Source organism: Oryctolagus cuniculus, chromosome 20 (genome assembly GCF_964237555.1).
Source record: "Oryctolagus cuniculus chromosome 20, mOryCun1.1, whole genome shotgun sequence".
Taxonomy (NCBI): Eukaryota; Metazoa; Chordata; class Mammalia; order Lagomorpha; family Leporidae; genus Oryctolagus; species Oryctolagus cuniculus.
The window spans coordinates 23,144,087-23,165,341 of NC_091451.1; the positions used below are offsets into that span (position 1 = coordinate 23,144,087).

General features: G+C 46.1%; 2 protein-coding genes across 7 annotated transcripts in view; one reads left to right on the plus strand and one right to left on the minus strand.

Moving 5' to 3' along the window:
• Nucleotides 1–21,255, plus strand: part of SAMD15 (sterile alpha motif domain containing 15) — a 58,568-nt gene that overhangs the window by 20,264 nt on the left and 17,049 nt on the right. Inside the window, exon 3 of one of the 4 annotated variants that reach the window (XR_007911661.2) lies at nt 4,518–4,621. The exons of 2 other annotated variants lie outside the window; for them this stretch is intronic. Coding sequence is in view for 1 of the 2 variants with exons in the window: in XM_008271987.4 (XP_008270209.1) it covers nt 4,518–4,529 (12 nt within the window). In the remaining variant the exon portion in view is untranslated. Of the gene's footprint in view, nt 1–4,517; nt 8,218–21,255 lie in introns of those variants that run through there. One more of the 4 variants, XM_008271987.4, reaches the window with a different exon arrangement.
• The window catches only part of NOXRED1 (NADP dependent oxidoreductase domain containing 1), a 29,752-nt gene continuing 9,798 nt past the window's right edge, over nt 1,302–21,255 (minus strand). For 2 of the 3 annotated variants that reach the window (XM_002719627.5, XM_070065297.1), the window contains 5 exons: nt 17,737–17,936; nt 11,873–12,053; nt 11,223–11,380; nt 9,070–9,292; nt 1,302–1,633 (listed from right to left, as the gene is read on the minus strand). In XM_002719627.5, coding sequence (XP_002719673.1) covers nt 1,459–1,633; nt 9,070–9,292; nt 11,223–11,380; nt 11,873–12,053; nt 17,737–17,936 — 937 coding nt within the window. In that variant the 3' untranslated portion in view covers nt 1,302–1,458. Of the gene's footprint in view, nt 1,634–6,869; nt 6,901–9,069; nt 9,293–11,222; nt 11,381–11,872; nt 12,054–17,736; nt 17,937–21,255 lie in introns of those variants that run through there. The other variant, XM_070065298.1, reaches the window with a different exon arrangement.

Here is a 21,255-nt window from a genome sequence, read left to right on the forward strand (position 1 = left end):
GGGGCCAATGTCATGGTACAATGGGTTAACCTGCCAGCTGTGATGCCAGCATCCCCTGTGAGTGCTGGTTCAAATCCTGGCTTCTCCATTTCCAGTCCAGCTCCCTGATAATGTTCCTGGGAAAGCAGGAGAAGATGGCCCAAGTGCTTGGGCCCCTGCCACCCTCGGGGGAGACCTGGATGGAGTTCAGGCTCCTGGCTCTGGCCAGCATCACAGGCAGCAGCTTCATGGGCTGTGCCACCATGCATGCACCCAAATAAGATAATTTTTAAAATGGTTCAAATGAGAACACTTTAAATATGATAGTACTATAACAGTCAGCCAGCTATAACTGACATAAACATGAAATGAGTCATAATTCAATTAAGATGATTTACTACACATTTACTTCTCTATCCAAATTGTTAGGGGAATCAAACTGTCCTTTGCCAGCTGCATACTGATACAGGAAAAGTAGGTCAGCATGTAACTGTCAAATAATGATATTACAACTTCTTGAATTTAGCTTCGAGAAGAGAAATAATTTGGGAGCTGATGTGGCACACAGGCATCCCATTTCAGAATGCTGACTTGAGTCCTCACTGCTCCATTTCTGATCCAGCTCCCTCCTAATGCACCTGGGAGGCAGTAGAAAATGGCCCAGGTTCTTGGGCCCCTGCTACCCATGTAGAAGACCCAGATGGGGCCTTAGCGGGTAAAGCTGCTGCCTGCAGCGCCGGCATCCTATCTCGGCGCTGGTTTGTGTGCTGGCTGCTCCTCTTCCAGTCCAGCTCTCTGCCATGGCCTGGGAAAGCAGTGGAGGATGCCTCAAGTCCTTAAGCCCCTGCACCCACGTGGGAGACCCAGAAGAAACTCCTGGCTCCTGGCTTCAGATATGCATAGCTCCAGTTCCGGCAAACTGGAGAGTGAACCAGGGGATGGAAGACCTCTTTCTCTCTCTGTCTCTCCTTCTCTCTCTCTCTGTAACTCTGACTTTCAAATAGATAAATAAATTAAAAAAAAAAAAAAAGAAGAAGAAGAAGGAGAAGGAGAAGGAGACCCAGATGGGGTTTCTGACTCCTAGTTTCAGCTTAGCCAAACCCCGGCTGTTGTGGCCACTGGGGGAGTGAAGCAGCAGATGGAAAATCAATCTTGATCTCTCTCTTTGTTGCTCTACCTTTCAAATATGTAAAAAAATTAAAAAGGAAATAATTTGTATTAACAAAGTTTTCTGGGAAACAGCTTACTTAAGTGTTTTAGGTTGTGCAGTTTTTGTTTTGCTTTGTTTGCTTCTAAAGGACAGACACTCAAGTATACAGATGTATAGAATTTCTTATTTTATGTTACATTTTAAAGAGCCATCAATTACAATTTTCAAACATAATACAGCCACATGATTCCCACAGTAAATTTTGATAATCAGGGTCCAACAATCATTAAACAAACCTTAAGGGAAAAAGTTCTGATTCCTGAGGTCTCTTACTGGGATGGAAGGCCTGTGGAAACATTTGGCTGTTCTTTGCTTGGGGAGATGCCAAATGAATCACAGTATAGATGAGTAAGGTGGTCCTGGATGACAGTACTGGCTGAGAGACACTGGCTGAAGGGAGTTTCTCTGAGTTGTACGGTAGTTAGCTCAAACCAGGGGAAAGGCCTAGGGTGAAAACAAAATAAATATTGTTATTTTTTTTATGTCTGTTCACTACATCTGGTTTGGTTATTCAACTCTTCCTCTAGTAAAGTTATCCTCTACTTGGAAAAACAAACTAATTAAAAATCACAGTGAGAGGCCAGTGCTGTGGCATAGCTGGTAAAGCTGCCGCCTGCAGTGCCAGCATCCCATATGGGCGCCGGTTCAAGTCCTGGCTGCTCCACTTCTGATCCAGCTTTCTGCTAGGGCCTGGGAGAGCAGTAGAAGATGGCCCAAGTGTTTGGGCCCCTGCACCCACGTGGGAGACCCAAAGGAAGCTCCTGACTCCTGGCTTCAGATCGGTGCAGCTCCGGCCATTGCAGCCAATGGGGAATGAACCAGCGGATGGAAGACCTCTCTCTCTCTCTGCATCTCCTTCTCTCTCTGTGTAACTCTGACTTTCAAATACATAAATAGGGGCTGGTGCCGTGGCTCACTTGGTTAATCCTCCAGCTGCGGTGCCGGCATCCCATATAGGCACCAGGTTCTAGTCCCAGCTGCTCCTCTTCCAGTCCAGCTCTCTGCTATGGCCCAGGAAGGCAGTGGAGGATGGCCCAAGTGCTTGGACGCCTGCACCCACATGGGAGACCAGGAAGAAGCACCCGGCTCCTGGCTTCATATCGGCATAGTCTGGCCATAGCAGCCATTTGGGGGAGTGAACCAACGGAAGAAAGACCTTTCTCTCTGTCTCTCTCCCTCACTGTCTAACTCTACCTGTCAAATAAATAAATAAATCTTAAAAAAAAATAATAGTCTCTCAATTATCTTTAAAAGGCGTAGTTAAACTAGAAGTTCAGCTGGAAGTGTTCAATTTGTGGACTTAATTGTAGTTATGGTGATTTTCCACACTTAGACATATTTTTTCTTTTTTTTAAGATTTATTTATTTGTTTGAAAGTCAGAGTTAAACAGAGACAGGAGAGGCAGAGAGAGAGAGAGAGAGAGAGAGAGGTCTTTCATCCACTGGTTCACACCCAATTGGCCGCAATGGCTGGAGCTGCACCGATCTGAAGCCAGGAGTCAGGAGCTTCTTCCAGGTCTCCCACGTGGGTGCAGGGATCCAAGCACTTGGGCCATCTTCTGCTGCTTTCCCAGGCCATAGCAGAGAGCTGGATCGGAAGTGGAGCAGCCGGGTCTTGAACTGGTGCCCATATGGGATGCTGGCGCTTCAAGCCAGGGTGTTAACCCACTGTATCACAGCGCTGGCCCCAAGATATATTTTTTCTAAAGGAAATCGTAATTAGAGAATAAATTATAATATTAACATCAGCATCTTCTTTTGTATATATCTCCCTTAAATTTAGAAAGAATATACATAAGAGAATCATGCAAATTAGGCAAGGAAAAGATCTAACTGCTTTTAAGATAGCCTCCTTAGCTATCTTAAAAAAGCTATTGGCTTTCACCAGTCTTATTCAACACAGCACTAGAAGTTCCGGCCGGTGCAATAAGATAAGAAAAGGCATGCAGATTGGAAAGAAAGAAATGAAGCTGTCCATATTTATAGATGATGTAATTACCTACACAGACAATCCCAGGAATTTTTTAAAGATTTTTTTTTTTATTTGAAAGGCAAAGTTACAGAGAGAAGGACTGATAGAGAAAGAGATCTTTCCATCCGCTGGTTCTCTCCCCAAATGACTGCAATGGCCAGGGCTGGGCCAGGCTGAAGTCAGGAGCCTAGAGCTTCTTCCAGGTCTCCCACGTGGGTGCAGGGGCCCAAGCACTTGGCCTATCTTCTGCTGCTTTCCCAAGCTCATTAGCAGGGAGCCGGATGTGAAGCAGAGCAGCTGTGTCTTGAACTGGTGCCCAAGTAAGATGCTGGTGTTGCAGGCTGAGGCTTAATCCACTACGCCACAATGCAGCCCCAAAGGAATCTATTTTTAGAAATATCTCTATAGGGGCCAGCATTGTGACACAGCAGGTTAACGTCCTGACCTGCAGTGCCAGCACCCCATATGGGTGCTGGTTTGAGACCCGGTTGTTTCACTTCCAATCCAGCTCTCTGCTATGGCCTGGGAAAGCAGTAGAAGAAGGCCCAAGTCCTTGGGTCCCTGCACCCATGTGGAAGACTGGGAAGAAGCTCCTGGCTTCTGGCTTCAGATCAGTGCAGCTCCAGCCATTGCAGCCAATTGGGGAGTGAACCAATGGATGGAAGACCTCTCTCTCTCTCTCTCTCTCTCTCTCTGCCTCTCCTCTCTTTGTGTAACACTGACTTTCAAATAAATAAATAAATCTTTAAAAAAAAAACTCCAGAACTAGTAAGTTCAGAAAGTTTGAAGTATACAAAATAAACATACAATAATCAATGGTATTTATACATACTAGCAATGAACAACAATTTAAATTTATAATTTATAATTAATAGAATTTATAATTGGTCGGGGCGCCGGATTCTGTCCCGGTTGCCCCTCTTCCAGGCCAACCCTCTGCTGTGGCCAGGGAGTGCAGTGGAGGATGGCCCAGGTGCTTGGGCCCTGCACCCCATGGGAGACCAGGAAAAGCACCTGGCTCCTGGCTCCTGCCATCGGATCAGCGCGGTGCGCCGGCCGCAGCGCGCCGGCCGCGGTGGCCATTGAAGGGTGAACCAACGGCAAAAAGGAAGACCTTTCTCTCTGTCTCTCTCTCTCACTGTCCACTCTGTCAAAAAAAAAAAAAAGAATTTATAATTAATTAATAGAATTTATAATTAATAGAATGCTTAAAGGCGTAAATATAACAAAACACAAGATTTGTGTCATGGAAATTAAAATGCTGATGATATAAAGAGGACCTGCAGGTGGAGAAAATTACTGTATTCATGGATAGAAAGACTCATGATAATCAAGATGCCATTTCTCCAAAAACAGATATACTGGTAAAACTACGTCACACCAAACTCTGCTGATGAACGTTCACGGCAGCTTTATTGATGGCAGCTGAAAACCAGAACAAGCCAGATGTTCTCCAGCAGGTAAATGGTTAAACGTGATACAGCCGTGCCGTGGACACTACTCAGTCATGAAAACAAGCAAATACATGGTTTTCTGGGTCAGCAGATTGAACTGCTGTTTGGGATGCCTGCATCCTATAGTAGAGTGCCAGTTCGAGTCCTGGCTACTCTGCTCCCAGTGTGCCTGGAAGGCAGCAGGCGATGGTCTGAGCACTTGCGTTCCTGCCACCCACACTGGACACCCAGATGGAGTTCCTGACCCCTGGCTTTAGCCTGGCTCTGCTTTGACTGTCTGCAGGCACTTGGGAATGAACTTCTTTCTCTCTCTTCCCTCTCTCTGCCTCTGCCTTTCAAATAAAAAGAAAATAATTTTTCTTGAAAAAGAACAATGAAGTGAATTTGAGAAACTGTAATCATTATGAAAATATCAATATGCCATGGCCATCTCTTGCTAACAGTAAAAAATGAGAACATTGCTTCTCCAATTTGAATATGCATAAATATCACCTAGAATATCTTGTGAAAATACAGATTCTGATTCCATAGGTCTTGGGTATCAGATTCTGCATTTCTACAGATGATGCCTCTGAATGCCAAGTCGTTTGAAGAGTGAGGCTGTAAGAGGCTTGACTAACACCGGAACTTGTGCCCCAAAATGTAATCATTATTTCTAAGGCCTAGCACACAGCTGAAGAAGTTAGATGAAAATCTCTTAGGTCTTGTTATTTTTATTATAATAATATGATTGCCATTAAATGAGCCATAAATATTCAGGAAGCTAAGAATAATCTCACAAAATAAACCAAAGGAAAGCAGAAAGGAGGTAATTATAAGACACATGAAAATGCTTGCATTTTAAAAAGAATTAACTCAGTAGAATTAAATAAAACCATAAGCTGGTTATTCTCAAAGATCAACAAAATAGACATGCTTCTAGCAAATTTAATCATGAAATTTTTTTAAATGCCTCGGTGGCACCCTGTGTATTTTTTTTTTTTTTTTTTAGATTTCTTTATTTTATTTGAAAGGCAGAGTTACAGAGAGAGAAGGAGAAACAGAGAGAGAAAAGTCTTCCATCCACTGGTTCACTCCCCAAATGGCCACAATGGCCAGAACTAAGCCAGGAGCTTCCTCCGGGTCCCCCATGCAGGTGCAGGGGCCCAAGGACTTGGGCCATCTTCTACTGCTTTCCCAGGCCATAGCAGAGAGCTGAATTGGAAGTGGAGAGGCTGAAACTCAAACCAGTGCCCATAGGGGATGCCAGCACTTCAGGCGGCAGCTCTGCCCACTATGCCGCAGCACCAGCCCCCAACCCTGAAAAAATTTTAAAGCTTAACACAATGCAAGATGACATACAATCTGATGAGGTGCTTTTTTAAAATAAAATATAAAATTATAACTTTATACCAATAAACTTGTAATCCAGATACAAAGGCAATGTGAAATTGACCCAAGAAATTGTAAAGCTGAATATATCATAAACTAGAAAAATTGGAAAAGCAGTCTAATTTCAGCCCTCACCTGCCTCCCTGACAGTTGGATCAAATCAATCTACAGTTACATTCTGTAAGGGAGCTTCCTGGCTGGTAAAGGCATGGAGGTGCTGGGAGAGTGGTGCCTGGGAGAGGGCAAGCAAGCTCCTAGCACCCCTACCCCACTCCTTGTCCTGTGCATTCCTGCCACCCACACTGGACACCCAGATGGAATTCCTGACCCCTGGCTTTAGCCTGGCTCTGCTTTGACTGTCTGCAGGCACTTGGGGAATGAACTTCTCTCTTTGTCTCTCTGCCTCTGCCTTTCAAATAAAAAGAAAATAATTTTTCTTGAAAAAGAACTCTGAAGTGAATTTGAGAAACTGTAATCACTGTGAAAATATTAGTATATGCAGAGTCCCAGCAGGAGGGCCTCACTGGCTGGTCCTAAGCGAAATGACTACACCCCTGCATGAACATCAGAGTACAGATAAAGGAGTTCAGAAGAATCTCACGAGGACACAGAAGAGTCAAGTGCACATGTTCAACTAGTGCTGAGTTTGCAAAAAATTTTGAATTTGCCAGGATTAACTTTCCCACTTTCTTCAAGATCTTGGAACTCAAGAGTGGAAAGACGTCACGGAACAATTCTGTGCAGCCGACAAGCTCAGCCGTGGTGATGGGCAGTGAGGATCAGTGGAGAGAAGAGGCCCTCATGGTGCCACGCCGTAGAGCGAGAACTTGGAACTACTCCAGGCCTCGGATCTTTAGATGACGTGGGCAGGCCCAGGGCACTGCCTCCCTGTGCTGAGCTATATGCCATTTGCCCTGCGAAGTACACAGTAGACACTAAGTGCTGTTAATTAATCTTTAAGAAATCTATAGTTCCTATGAAACTTAAACTGTTCCAGAATATAACGATAAAGACTTCCTAATACTATGAGGTATTGATACCCAAATTTGAGAACTACAAACCAATTTTACTTTTAAATATTGACAGAAATATCTTAAATCAAATGAAGGAAAACAAATTTATAAGTGTATTAAATAGGGTTTATTTTAAGAAAGCAAAGTTGGAGTAAAGCTAGAACTAGTCAATTAGGATTGGTACACTAATAGAAGGAAACTTTGTCTTTATTATGGAAATTTTAAAACAAAAATAGAATAGTAAAACGAACCCTCATGTGCCTGTCACCCAGATTTAACAATGATCTGTTCATAGCTAACTTTTTAAAGGTTTATTTATTTGAAACACGGAGTTACAGATACAGAAGACACACACACACACACGCACACTGAGAGAGAGAGAAAATCTTCTATCTGCTGGTTCACTCCCCAAATCGCCACAATAGCCAGGACTGGGCCAGTCCAAAGCCAGGATCCTAGAACTCCATCTGGGTCTCACATGTGGGTAGCAGAGCCCAGGCACTTGGGGCGTTTGTCCAGGCACATTAGCAGGGAGCTGGACTGGAGGTGGAGTAGTCAGGACTCCAACCAGGACTTAATGCACTGCCCCACAACTCTGGCCCCAGCTAACGCTTGTTGTGTCCATTAATCTATTCCCACCCCTTTACCCCCCTCTACTGGGTAATTCTGAAGCAAATATCAGACACTACATCATTTGATGTGTAACTTTTTGAGTATGTATCTCTAAAACATATACTTTAATTTTTTTCAAATTTATTTTTTATTTATTTGGAAGGCAGAGAAAAAGAGAGCTCCCATGCACTGCCTCACTCCCCAGATGCCTGCAACAGTCTAGCCTGGGCCAGGCCTAAACCGGCAACTGGGAACCCCATCCAGGTCTCCCACATGGGTGGCAAGGACCCAAGCACTTGAGCCATCGCCTGCCATCTCCCAGGCTATACATTAGCAGGGAGCTGGAATCAAGAGTGGAGCTGGGAGTTAAAGCAAAGTGCTCTTACATGGGTTGTGGGCATCCCAAACTATATCTTAACCACTATGCCAAATGCCCACCTAGGACTTTATTTTTATAAAATAAACCAGAATACTAATTCCTTAATATTATTAACTATGCAGCCTAATTAAAAAAAATAGTTGTTTGAATAATGATCCAAAGTCTACACGTGCATTTTGGTTAACATGAATTGTAAGTCTGTTTAAAAAATTTATCCCCCCCCCCCCACTTTGGGGTTTGTTTGTTTAAGGAATTGGGTTGCTTGTCCTATAAAATTTCTCACCTTCTGGATTTTGCAGATTACATCGCATGGTGTCATTTAACACTTTATCACTTGAACTCCCTGTAAAAAGTAGCGAGCTATAAAAGCTTGATCAGGGACTGGTGTTGCAGCATATCAGGTTAAACCACCACTTGCGGCACGAGGCCGGCATCCCATACGGAACTGCCAGTCCTGGCACCTTCACTTCTAATCCAGCTTCCTGCTAATGCATGCTGGGAGGCAGCAGATGACGGTTCAAGTGCTTGGGCCGCCCTGTGGGAGACCCAGATGGAACTGCAGACTCCTGGCTCGGGCCTGGCCAAGCCCTGACTGTTGCAGGGCCCCTGCAGAGTGAACCAGAGGAGGGAAGCTCCCTCCTCCCTGCTGCCTTCTCCTCTCTGTCTCTGTGCTGCTCTGCCTTTCAAGTAAGATGAAAATAAACAGGATTTTATTCTTAAAAAAAAAGAAGATAATGTGAATTTTCCCATGAAATTTTTGAAGCCCCCTAGTAGCAAGTAAAAAAGCAGTATATGCTCACATTTTTAACCCTGTGTATATAGAAATAGATACAGATACATATTAGACTGACTACATATAGGTTTGGAAATGCATAGATAAAAAGACAAAAATATCAAAATACTAAAGGTAAAATCTGTGAAATGGGGTTTGAGCGGCAAAGGTGGGCAAGCACTTTCCCACCAGCTGCCATTTTTACCAAGATACGATTTTTATCGGTTTTAAAGAGGTCAGGAGGAGACGGAAAACAGGTGCTGAGCTGAGAGCGTGGGAGAAACCAGAACAGTGGCAGACGGCTTACCTGTTCCCGGACAAGTTCTTGACGTAGTCTTTGCTGACAACATCCGTTAACTGAAACTTGGGGCAAGAACTTGTGTCTTCCCCGCAGCCTTGGAAGTGCACGGACAGGAAGAGCTCATTCATAAGCAGCATCGCTTTGGAGTGGGCCACGTTTTTCTCCGTGCAGATGTTTAGGGCTGCGTAGAACACTCCCTCCAACCATTTGATATTGAGGCGAATTCCCCCTGCACATCAACAAAGAGGCAAACGCCAGTCAGTGCCACCAAAAAGGAGTTGCAGGAACCTAGGACAAACCCCAGATCCTCAGAGGCAGCCACGTTTTCTCCAAAACAGACTGATAACATGAAGCTTGTGGTGACAAGTGTCGCTCCCCCTCTTCGTGGAGGAACGACACTAAGCCCTGCCTAGGCTTCATATCCGAGTCACGGCACCATTATGTCGCTCCCCCTCTTCGTGGAGGAACGACACTAAGCCCTGCCTAGGCTTCATATCTGAGTCACGGCACCATTATGTCGCTCCCCCTCTTCGTGGAGGAGCAACACAGGACCCTGCGCTGTTCTTTCGTCTGCTCGGCCCTCCCCGGGTTTGCTGCTGGTTCTTCCCGGGTTGGCTACTATCCCTTCCACCTCCGTGGAAGGGCAGTTCCCCCCGGCCGCATTCCCCACTTCCGCAGGGGAGCGGCACACCGCCGGCCGGCTCTCTCGGGGGCTGCACGGGTTCCCTTAGATGTTCCCCATAGATGTTCCCGGTGCATGCCGTCTCTCTCCTCCTTTATAGTCCTCCTCCGCCAATCCTAACTCGGCTGCCCACACGCCGAGTACGCTGCTCTCCTCCAATCAGGAGCAAGTCCTACAGTTTATTAGTTGAACTGGAGGCAGCTGTGCGGAAGCTGTTTACTTCTGTCCCAGCGCCATATTGTGGGAGAGCAGATGCATAGAATAAGTCTTAATTTCAGTAACTTAGTCCAGTCCGGATTGCTCCCCACAACAAGCACTTTCCCTAGGCCGAGAGCCCCGTTTGCTCTTAGCAACACGTGCCATGGGCCAGTGCTGTGGTGCAGCAGGTTAAGCAGCTGCCTGCAATGCCGGCATCCCATCTCGGAGCCGTGGCTCAAGTCCTGCCAATGTGCCCGGGAGGCAGCAGTAGATGGCCCAAATACTTGGACCCCCGCCACCCACATGGGAGACCCAGAATGGCCCAGCCCTTCCCATCACGGCCATTTGGGGAGTGCAGCAACAGATGGAAGATCTTTTTCTGTCTGCAACTTTTTCTCTCCCTTTCTTTCTGCAACTCTGCCTTTAAACTAAATAAATCTTTTTAAAAAACCAGGCACACACACACATACATACATACACACACACATACATACACACACACACATTATGTGTTGGCCATGCCAAAGGACAGTCAGGACTCATGGAGACATGGCTAATGGCAAAAATGCAGAATGGCCCTTGCTAATAAGGAAAAGGAACAAGATTAGAATGGAGAAAAGCTATTCAGTCCCAGACGCTGCATGAAACAAGCTGTCTCCACTCCTCTCTGGTTATTTCTAGTTCACCTTTGAAGGGACCAAACAATGGGGTTTCTCAGCTAGCTCTAATAAAGGCTGTTTTTTGTTGTTGTTGTTAAAAAAAAACATTTCCCGAGCCGGCGCCGTGGCTCAATAGGCTAATCCTCCACCTTGCGGCGCCGGCACACCGGGTTCGAGTCCCGGTTGGGGCGCCGGATTCTGTCCCGGTTGCCCCTCTTCCAGGCCAGCTCTCTGCTATGGCCAGGGAGTGCAGTGGAGGATGGCCCAGGTGCTTGGGCCCTGCACCCCATGGGAGACCAGGAAAAGCACCTGGCTCCTGGCTCCTGCCAGGATCAGCGCGGTGCGCCGGCTGCAGCGGCGGCCATTGGAGGGTGAACCAACGGCAAAAAGGAAGACCTTTCTCTCTCTGTCTCTCTCTCTCACTGTCCACTCTGCCTGTCAAAAAAAAAAAAAAAAAAAAAAAAAAAAAAAAAAAAACATTTCCCATGCAAAACAAAATGGAAATAGTTGACATGTATCTGTACAACCAACACACACACACACACGGATTTAATACGATAACAACAGGCCAGAAGGAAGATAATTTTCAAGAGAGCGCCAGAGCTGCAGCGAGCCCTTACCAGCAGCACTGTAGGGGCAGGTAGCCTGAAGAATCACAGGGTCTTGGAGCGCAGCTGTGATTTCCTTTTTGGCTCCCCAGATGTTGACCCCATCTTCGGCATAATGATAATGATACTGAGGCCGCAAGATGCTGGTCTTGTTCAGCAGCAGTTTTAATCTGGAAGTAAAGCCACCAAGACAGGTTGTGCAGTGCCAGGACAGGAATATAAAATCCATGTGTTCAACCCCAGCAACAGACTCCCCTACACAGCACTGCCCAGAACAAACACAGCTCTGAGTCCATGCTGAGGGCACTAATTCGCTGGATTATTCTTGCATCTCCCTGATAAACACTTACTGAACGCCATAGCGGGCTAGGCACTAGGTTAGACACCAGGGGCACAAAAGTAAGATCTGACACCCACTTTCAGTAACTTTTCATATTGTTGACTGGTGGTTTCCCTTCTCATTGAAGGGAAAACTGTTCAGCTTTAGGTAGAGGGAGGCAACGTTCTATTCACAGCAAAGGAAATATCCCACCCACCTGTGCTGTTCCTAGGAAAATGGGGAAGACAAAATGAGAGAGGTTGCCTGGGTCCTTCTGCAGATAAAGCTGCTCCTTTATTACTGGGAATGACCAACTCCAAGAGTTCTCACCCTCACAAGGTACCTGGGTAGTGGGATGGCAGCGACAAAGCTGAACACAATGCAGGCCTTCCTGATGCTGTTCTGAATTTCTATGCAAATGTTAGGCAGCTGAGATGGCAGGCAGCAGAGGAACACCACGTTGGCCCAGCCCACCAGACCAGAGTTGTGGTAAAAGCAGCGGACCCCCTGTTTCTGGAATTCAACTGTAAGGAGGGAAGGAAAACAGAGCAAAGGCATGGGATGGGAATTTCATCTTGGAGAGAAGGTGATCATTGTCTCATCCCCGTAAATCCACCCACGTCTTTTTACCACATGGGTCAGAAAATATTCCCATAGGCCCTCCAGGAGCTGTGCAGCTTCGTGCTACCCTGTCACTAAAGCAGCTGAGCCCACTGCAGCAGGCTGAGGTTATAAAATAATTCATCTTCATCTGACTTGTAGAACAAAGTCTCAAAGATGCCTTCGGCTCTAGTTCACTGACGGTTTACTGTATGCCAGATAACGTACAAAGTGTGTACTTTATTTAAAAAATTTTTTTCATTTACTTATTTGAAAGGCAGAGTGACAGAGAGACATGGAAAGAGGAGAGGCAAGAGGAGGGAGGGAGAGAGATCTTCCATTCACTGGTCTGTTCCCCAGATGGCCACAACAGCCAGGGCTGGGCCAGGCTAAAGCCAGGGACCCACCCAGCCAAAGCCAGGAGACTGGAACTCCTTCCGGGACTTCTGCTTGGGTGGCAGGGGCCCAAGCACTTAAGTCATCCTCTACTGCCTTCCCAGGCACATTAGCAGGGAGCTGGATGGGAAGTGGAGCAGCCGGGAATTGAACCGGTGCTCTGATCCTGGGTGCTAGTGTCTCAAGCAGCAGCACAACGCCAGCCCCTGTACTTTGGGTACATCACATAAGGTAATCCTCACAAGGACCTTATGAGGCAGAGACTAGGACTGTTCTGTGTGATAGGTGAGGGGAGTGAGGTTTCAAGAAGCTAAGAGGCTTGCCCAGAGTTCTCCAGCGCACTGGCTTGAGTCGGTGGGCAGATGAGGAGAGTGGAAGCGTCTGTAGAACGGAAGAGTTTGCTCTTCTGGGAAGAGTTTGAAAGCTGGATTCTGTAAGGTACGCCCTAGTTAACAGGATCTGATAAACCCAGAGGGAGATGTGCTAACTGTGGAGCTGCATAAAAACACTCTGCAGTTAATCACCTGATTGTACTTATGACAACAGGGACATTTTCAAAAGGAAGAATACAAAATGCACACACATATTTTAATAGGATGTTTAAGAGTTATTGTTGGAGAGGTGAATTCTTATCTTAAACAGAAACCTGAAGATGGATAGGATAAAGAGTACACTTAGAAAATGGGCACATCCTTCCCTCTTCATGTGTTGTTCTCATTCTTTTCAAATGTATAGAAGTTAATGGCATTTGCAACATGTGCTTCCTCATAAAATACACAGTGCTATTTTTAAAAAGATTTATTCTTTACTTATTTGAAAGGCAGAGTTACAGAGACAGAGGGAGAGACAGAGAGATAGAGAAATCTTCCATCCACTGGTTTACTCCCCAAATGGCCACAACAATGGGGTTGAAAGGCAGAGTGGGCTGGCTTCTTCCAGGTCTCCCACGTGGGTGCAGGGGCCAGGTACTTGGGCCGTCCTCTGCTGATTTCCCAGGCACATTAGCAGGGAGTAGATCAGAAGTAGAACAGCTGGGTCTTGAACCCATGCCCATGTGGGATGCCAGTGTTGCAGGCGGAAGTTTAAACTGTTACGCCACAACAGCAGCCCCACACAGTGCCATTTTAAAACTGTAATTTGAAGGTGAGCAGTTAAGTTGCTGCTTGGGACACCCACATCCTGTATTTGAGAGCCTGATGTTTGAGGCCTGGCTGGTCTGCTTCTGATCCAGGTTCCTGCTTATACTCATCCCGGGGCAGCAGGTGATGGCTCACGTATCTGGGTCCATGCTCCCCATGAGGGAGACCTGAACTGACTTCCAGATTCCTCACTTGGACCTGCCCCAGCTCTGGCTGTTGCAGGCATGTTGGGAGTGCACCCGCAGGTGAAAGCTCTCTCTCTGTCTCTCTTGCTGCCTTTCAAATAAAATGAAAATAAATAAAAATGTTTAAAATAAATAAAACTATAATTTTAATACTAATAAACGTAATGCTTCCCAAGGAATACACACTACTTCTACAGATAGAATTAAGAGAGAGACCTTTGATGGTAAGACTTTCGTAGTTTCCTTAATATAAAAAGATCATCTAGGGGCCAGTGCTGTGGTGTAGTAGGCTAAGCCTCTGCCTCCTGTGCCAGCAGCCCATGTGGGCACCGGTTCAAGTCCAGGTTGCACCTCTTCGAATCTAGCTCTCTGCCATGGTGTGGGAAAGCAGTAGAAGATGGCCCAAGTCCTTGGGTCCCTGTACCCATGTGGGAGACCTGGAAGAAGCTCCTGGCTCCTGGCTTCAAATCAGCTCAGCTCTGGCCATTGTGGCCACCTGGGGAGTGAGCCAGGAAGACCTTTCTCTGTCTCTCCCTCTCTCTGTAACTCTACCTCTCAAATAAATAAATAAAATCTTAAAAGAGAGAGAGAAAAGATAACCATACTTTCTTTTCTCTCTCCCTCCCCCAATCACCACTCTGTAGCAGCTTTATTTGTAATATCCAAAAACTGGAAACAACTCAAAACAACAGATGAATAAACTGTAGAACATTCAGGCAATGAAATACTACTCAGAAAATTTTAAAAACGGGGTGGTTTGGTGGTACAGCAGGTTAAGCAACTGCCCATGACACCAGCATCCCATGTGAGCACTGGTTTGAGTCTGGCTTCTCCACTTTTGATCCAGCTCTCTGCTAGTGTGCCTGGGAAAACAGCAAAGATGGCTTAAATACGTGGGCCTTTGCCATCCACCTGGGTGACCAGGATTGAATTCCAGGCTCCTGGTTTTGACCTGGCCCAGCCCTGCTGTTGTGGCCATTTGAGAGTAAACCAGCAGATGGAAAACCTCTGTCTCTCCCACTCTCTGTCACTCCGCCTTTCAAGGAAATTAAAAAAAAAAAAAAAAAAAAAAAAAAAACTTAAAAAAATAAAAAAGGATATTGACACATGAAACAACTTGAATTCGCAAAATAATTATGCAGAGTGAAAGACAATAAAAGGTATGACTCCATTTTTATAAAATTCTAGAAATTGCAAACTAGTCTGTGGTGACTGAAATCAGATCATTGTTTTTTTGGTGGGGAGATTCAGGGAGTAGGGAAATAGGGGTTACCAAGAGCAAGAGACAAAGGGGGTGACAGATACAATATGTTCATTACTTTGATTGTTGATGGTTTCATAGGTGTACATATGCATCAAAATATCAAATTCTGCAAATTACATGCAATTTATTGTATATTGTATATAAATAATATCTTAATAAAGCTGTACTTATTCTTTGATCTAGTAATTTTAGTTTGAAAATTATGTACAAGGAAGTTCAACTAACTAACTAAGGCAGAATTCTATAACTTATGGTACATCCATGATTTGGAATATTCTACAAAGTAAAAACTAATCTTTTTACTGATGTAAATTTTAAACTGTGAGAAGAAAACGCAGAGAGGACAGTGGCCTGCGGCGCAGTGCACACAGCACTCCAGACATCTGTGGGCCGGACACAGGTGCAGCGAGCACGCCCCGCTGGGGAGAGGCGGGCGCTGCTCTGGGAGTTGCCCGTGTCACGGTCTCCCTGCTGAACAGTGGAGGGCTTAAAATCAGTATCCAGAGGAATGTTAGGTTCCCCGCGATAAGGGAGTATGCCAGTGAGACATCCAGTGACCAAAGCAGGATGCAATCAAGCAGTGTCAACGATGGATCTCATTAGGAAACAAATAGGAAGGAGATGACTCGGGTAAGTGGATTACAAATAGCTATTTTCTTCCTTGATTTTTTAAATAATGTGTATTCTATTATTTTACATTTTGAATTTGAGTGCAATTTTTTAAAGTTTATTTATTTCAAAGGTCGAGGGGCCAGTACTGTGGCACTGCCTCCTATGATGCCAGCATCCCATGTGAAGGCCAGTTTGAGTGGCAGCTGCTCCACCTCCGATCCAGCTCCCTGGAGAATCTCTCTGTGTCTCTCCCTCTCTCTCTGCAACTCTGCATTGCAAATGAATAAATACATTTTTAAAAAATAATAAAAGGCAGGGGCCAGTGCTACAGTGTAATGGGTGAAGCTGCTGTCTTCAACACTGGCATCCTATATGGGTGCCACTTCAAGTCCTGGCTTCTCCACTTCCAATCCAGCTCCCTGCTAATGCACCTGGGAAAGCAGAGGACAATGGCCCAAGTGCTTGGGCTCCTGTACCCACATGGGAGACCCAGATGAAGCTCCTGGCTCCTGGCCTTGGCCTGGCTCAGCCCTAGCCATTGCAGCCATTTGGGGAATGAACTAGCAGATGGAAGATCTCTGTCTTTCTCTCTCTCTCTCCCTCAGCCTCTCTGTAACTCTTTCAAGTAAATAAATCTTTAAATATAATAATAATAATAATAATCTGAGTGACCCAGAGAGAAATATTCCATCTGCTGTTTCACTCTCCAAATGCCTGCAATGGGCCAGTATTGGGCCAGGATGAAGCTAGGAGCCTGGAACGCAAACTAGGTCTCCCACACAGGTAGGAGGGATCCAAGTCCTTGAGCTCTCACCTGCTGTTTCCCAGGGAGCGCATTAGCAGGAAGCTGGATGGGAAGCTGAGGCAGGACTCCATCCCAGGCCCTCTGATATGGGATGAGCCTCCAAAGGAGGGGCTTGATCGGCTGTATTATAACTTTCATACAATACCATGCACAGATCTTAAGTATACAGTCTGATAAGTTTCAACAAATGACTACAGCCATGGAACTCATACTTCTTTCCAGACCAAGAACATTTCCATTTTCCAGACAGTCCCTCAGGGTGTTTTCTCTTCTCTTCTCCCCAGAAGTAATCATTGTTAATACACAAAATTAATACAAAACATTTTCAAAAATTCAATGTTATTTTTAAAAATATAAAGCCAAGTGCAAACATTTGGAATGGTTAGCACTCACCAAACTCTAACTGGTCCAGTAAGATTTTTTTATTTTATTTGACAGAGAGAGTTAGACAGTGAGAGAGAGACAGAGGAAAGGCCTTCCTTCTGCTGGTTCACCCCGCTAATGGCCACCACGGCCGGCGCTGCGCCGATCCGAAGCCAGGAGCCAGGTGCTTCTTCCTGGTCTCCCACGCCGGTGCAGGAGCCCAAGCACTTGGGCCATCCTCCACTGTCCTCCCGGGCCACAGCAGAGAGCTGGACTGGAAGAGGAGCAACCAGGACTAGAACCCAGTGCCCATATGGGATGCCAGCGCTGCAGGTGGAGGATTAACCAAGTGAGCCACAGCGCCGGCCCCTCCACTAAGATTTAATGCTGTATCAGAGACCCAGAAAGATCATTCACCATGAAGAGTGCAGGGAAGACACACAGAAAATATTTAAGTGGAGAAGAAAGTTGTTTTAAGGAATGAGTTAAAAAACCATCATTCTATGGCCCAAGTCCTTGGGGCCCTGCACCCACATGGAAGACCCACAAGAAGCTCCTGGCTCCTGGCTTTGGATTGGCCCAGCTCTGGCTGTTGAGGCTATTTGGGGAGTAAACCAGTGGATGGAAGACCTCTCTCTCTGCCTCTGCCTCTCTGTAACTCTGCCTTTCAACTAAATAAATAAATGTTTTTAAAAATCATTCTAGCTTTTGTCCAGGGTAGCAGGCTGAGAACTCAGCACACTGTACTCCAAGACTCCTCTCTGAAGGAATCCTTTCAGGATGGCTTCATCAGCGCCTACCCCAGCACCACCAAGCCCCTCTCTAACACACACTGCTCCTCACCCAGGGCCTCTGGCCTCCGAGTGGAGATCCGCAGGCTCTCGGCAGGGAGAGGGACGAGCTGCAGCAGTACCCGAGCCAGCTGCTTCCCAAGGTGGCCACCTCCAATGATGCCCACCTTTAACTCTTCGTGTTCATCAGTGGCCACATTAAGTGATCCGATTGGGAGGCCTCGGAAGCTTTGATTCCCATTTAATGATTCTCTGGAGAATGAAAAGACAGGCATAAACAAGAATACACGCACACACTCCGGCTCTTCTCAACTGTCAACCTCTGATGTTTTCTGCTCTATCTTTCTCATGTGGTAGCACCTAAAGCAATTCTGAGATAAGGCATTTCGGTCGTGTGCAGTTATCCAGTCTCACTAGGAATGAAATGTTCCTTCTGAATGAACTTTCCAGAAACTAAAGCGTAAGCCTTATCAAGGGAAAAAATTTGTTTAAAACATTTTTAGATGAGCACATTTTTGTTACAGATATTATACATTTTGCTGCTTTTTACATATTTTTAAGATTGATTTATTTATTTGAAAGGCAGAGTGACAGGGAGAGAGGGAGAGAGAGAGAGAGAAAGCTTCCATTTGCTGGTTTATTCCCCAGGTGCCCACACTGGCCTGGTCTTGGCCAAAGCCAAGAGCCAGGAACTCCATTCAGGTCTTCATGTGGGTGGCAGGGGCCCACTCAGGCCGTCTGCTGCTGCTTTCCCAGGCACATTAGCAGGAAGCCGGATTGGAAGCAGAGCAGCCAGGACTCAGCTGATACAGGATCCCAGCATAACAAGCAGTGGCTTAACCTGCTGTGCTACAAAATGCTGCCTCAATTTGCTGCCTTTTTAACACAAGGTCTGAATATTAATAATTTTCTTGGCTCAAGACCATCATTGTGAGCAGCTACCGTTCTGTACACATCATACTGTAACATATAACACATTGTCAGTCAGTTCCTTAATTTTTTGTTTTGTAAACAATTTTTGCCAATTTTTTATTGTGAAAAACATAGTAACATCAAGTTTACCTGCTTAACCTTTTTAAGGGTACAACTGGATAGTGTCAGCTGTATGCACACTGTTGTGCATACCTCTCACCTTGCAAAACCACAAGTCTACAGTCACTAAGCAGCTCTTCTCTCCCTTCCCTCACATTCTGGCAACTACCATGCTATTGTCTGTCTGGCTACTTTAGATACGTGCCTCATACAAATGGAATCAACGGTATTTTTTCTTTGTGACTGGCTTACTTCACTTAGTATAATGCCCTCAAGCTTAATCCACGTTATAGTACATGACAGGACCTCCTTCCATTTTTTAGGCTGAATAACAGTCCTTTGTATCTATTTACCACAATTTATTTACCCATGTCTGGGCATTTAGGTTACCCCTACCCCTTGGTTATTGTGAATGGTGGGCGTATGAAACTCTTTGAGATGTTGTTTTCAGTTCTTTTGGCTATATACCCAGAAGTGGGATTGCTGTATCTGTCTTTAACTCTTTGAGGAATCTATTCCAAATTTATTCCAAATTCTCCATACTCACCAAAACTTGCTAATTTCTGCTTAAAAAAATAGTGGTCATTCTAACAGATGTGAAGTGATACTTCCCTGATGATTGGTGATGTTGAACATCTTTTCATGTACTTGGCCATTTCTTTTTCTTTTTTTTTTTTTTTACAGGCAGAGTGGACAGTGAGAGACAGAGACAGAGAGAAAGGTCTTCCTTTGCCGTTGGTTCACCCTCCAATGGCCTCCGCGGCCGGCGCACCGCGCTGATCCGATGGCAGGAGCCAGGAGCCAGGTGCTTTTCCTGGTCTCCCATGGGGTGCAGGGCCCAAGCACCTGGGCCATCCTCCACTGCACTCCCTGGCCACAGCAGAGGGTTGGCCTGGAAGAGGGGCAACCGGGACAGAATCCGGCGCCCCGACCGGGACTAGAACCCGGTGTGCCGTCGCCGCTAGGCGGAGGATTAGCCTAGTGAGCCGCGGCGCCGGCCGTACTTGGCCATTTCTATAAATTCTTTAAAGAAAAGTCCATTCACTTCCCAGTTTAAAAACGGCTCCTTGGTGAATTTGTTGCTAAGCTGTAGTTCTCCTTAAATTCTAGATAGGACCCCTTGTCAGATACACAGTTGGCAAACATTTCTTCCACTCCCGTTTGCTGTGCGGAAGCTTTACACTCTGATGTATCCCATTGTTTGTTTTTTGCCTCTGTTGCTTGTGTTTTTGGTATCTTTTCCATGAATCAATGCCAAATCTAATGTCATGAAGCTTTCTCCCTGTATTTTCATCTAGTACTTTTTCATAGTTTGTCTTACATCTTTAATTCATTCTGAGTTTATTTTTGCACATAGGGGTCTAACTTCATTCTTCTGCATGTGTCTATCCAGTTTTCCAACATTACTTGTAAGAAACTATCCTTTCCCCAAAGTATTGTGTACACCTGACATCTTTGTTGAAGATCATTTCACCATATATGTGAAAGTTTCTGAGCTTTCTCTTCTGTTCTACTGGTCTGTATACCAGTACCATGCTGTTTTGATTGCTGTAGCTTTCTAATACATTTTAAAATCAAGAAGTGTGCCCCGCAAAGTGGCATAGCAGGTAAAGCCACCGCCTGCAGTGCCAGTATCCCATTTGGGCGCCAGTTCGAGTCTGGCTGCTTCACTTCTGATCCAGCTCTCTGCTATGGCCTGGGAAAGCAGCAGAAGATGGTCCAAGTCCTTGGGCCTCTATACCCGCGTGGGAGACCCAGAAGAAGCTCCTAGCTCCTGGCTTCAGATCAGCCCAGCTCCGGCCATTGCAGCCATTAGGGAGTGAACCAGTGGATGGAAGACATCTCTCTCTCCCTCTCTCTCTGCCACTACCCGTCTGTGATTCTGCCTTTAAAACAAATAAATGAATTTTTTTTTTTTTGACAGGCAGAGTGGACAGTGAGAGAGAGAGACAGAGAAAGGTCTTCCTTTTGCCGGTGGTTCACCCTCCAATGGCCGCTGCAGCCGGTGCGCTGCGGCCAGCGCACCGCGCTGATCCGATGGCAGGAGCCAGGTACTTCTCCTGGTCTCCCATGGGGTGCAGGGCCCAAGCACTTGGGCCATCCTCCACTGCACTCCCGGGCCACAGCAGAGAGCTGGCCTGGAAGAGGGGCAACCGGGACAGAATCCGGCGCCCCGACCGGGACTAGAACCCGGTGTGCCGGCGCCGCAAGGCAGAGGATTAGCCTAGTGAGCCGCGGCGCTGGCCAATAAATGAATCTTTAAAAAATAAATAATAAATAAATAAATAAAATCACGAAGTGTGAGGTCGGGGTCGGCACTGTGGTGTAGCAGGTTAAGCTGCCACCTGCAATGCCGACATCCCATATGGGGGCCAGTTCAAGTCCTGGCTGCTCCACATCTGATCCAACTCCCTGCTAAAGTGCCTCAGAAAGCAGTGGAGAATGGCCCAAGTCCTTGGGCCCCTGCACCCATGTGGGAGACCCGGAAGAAGCTCCTGGCTACAACCAGGCCCAACCCTGGCCACTGCCATTTGGGGAG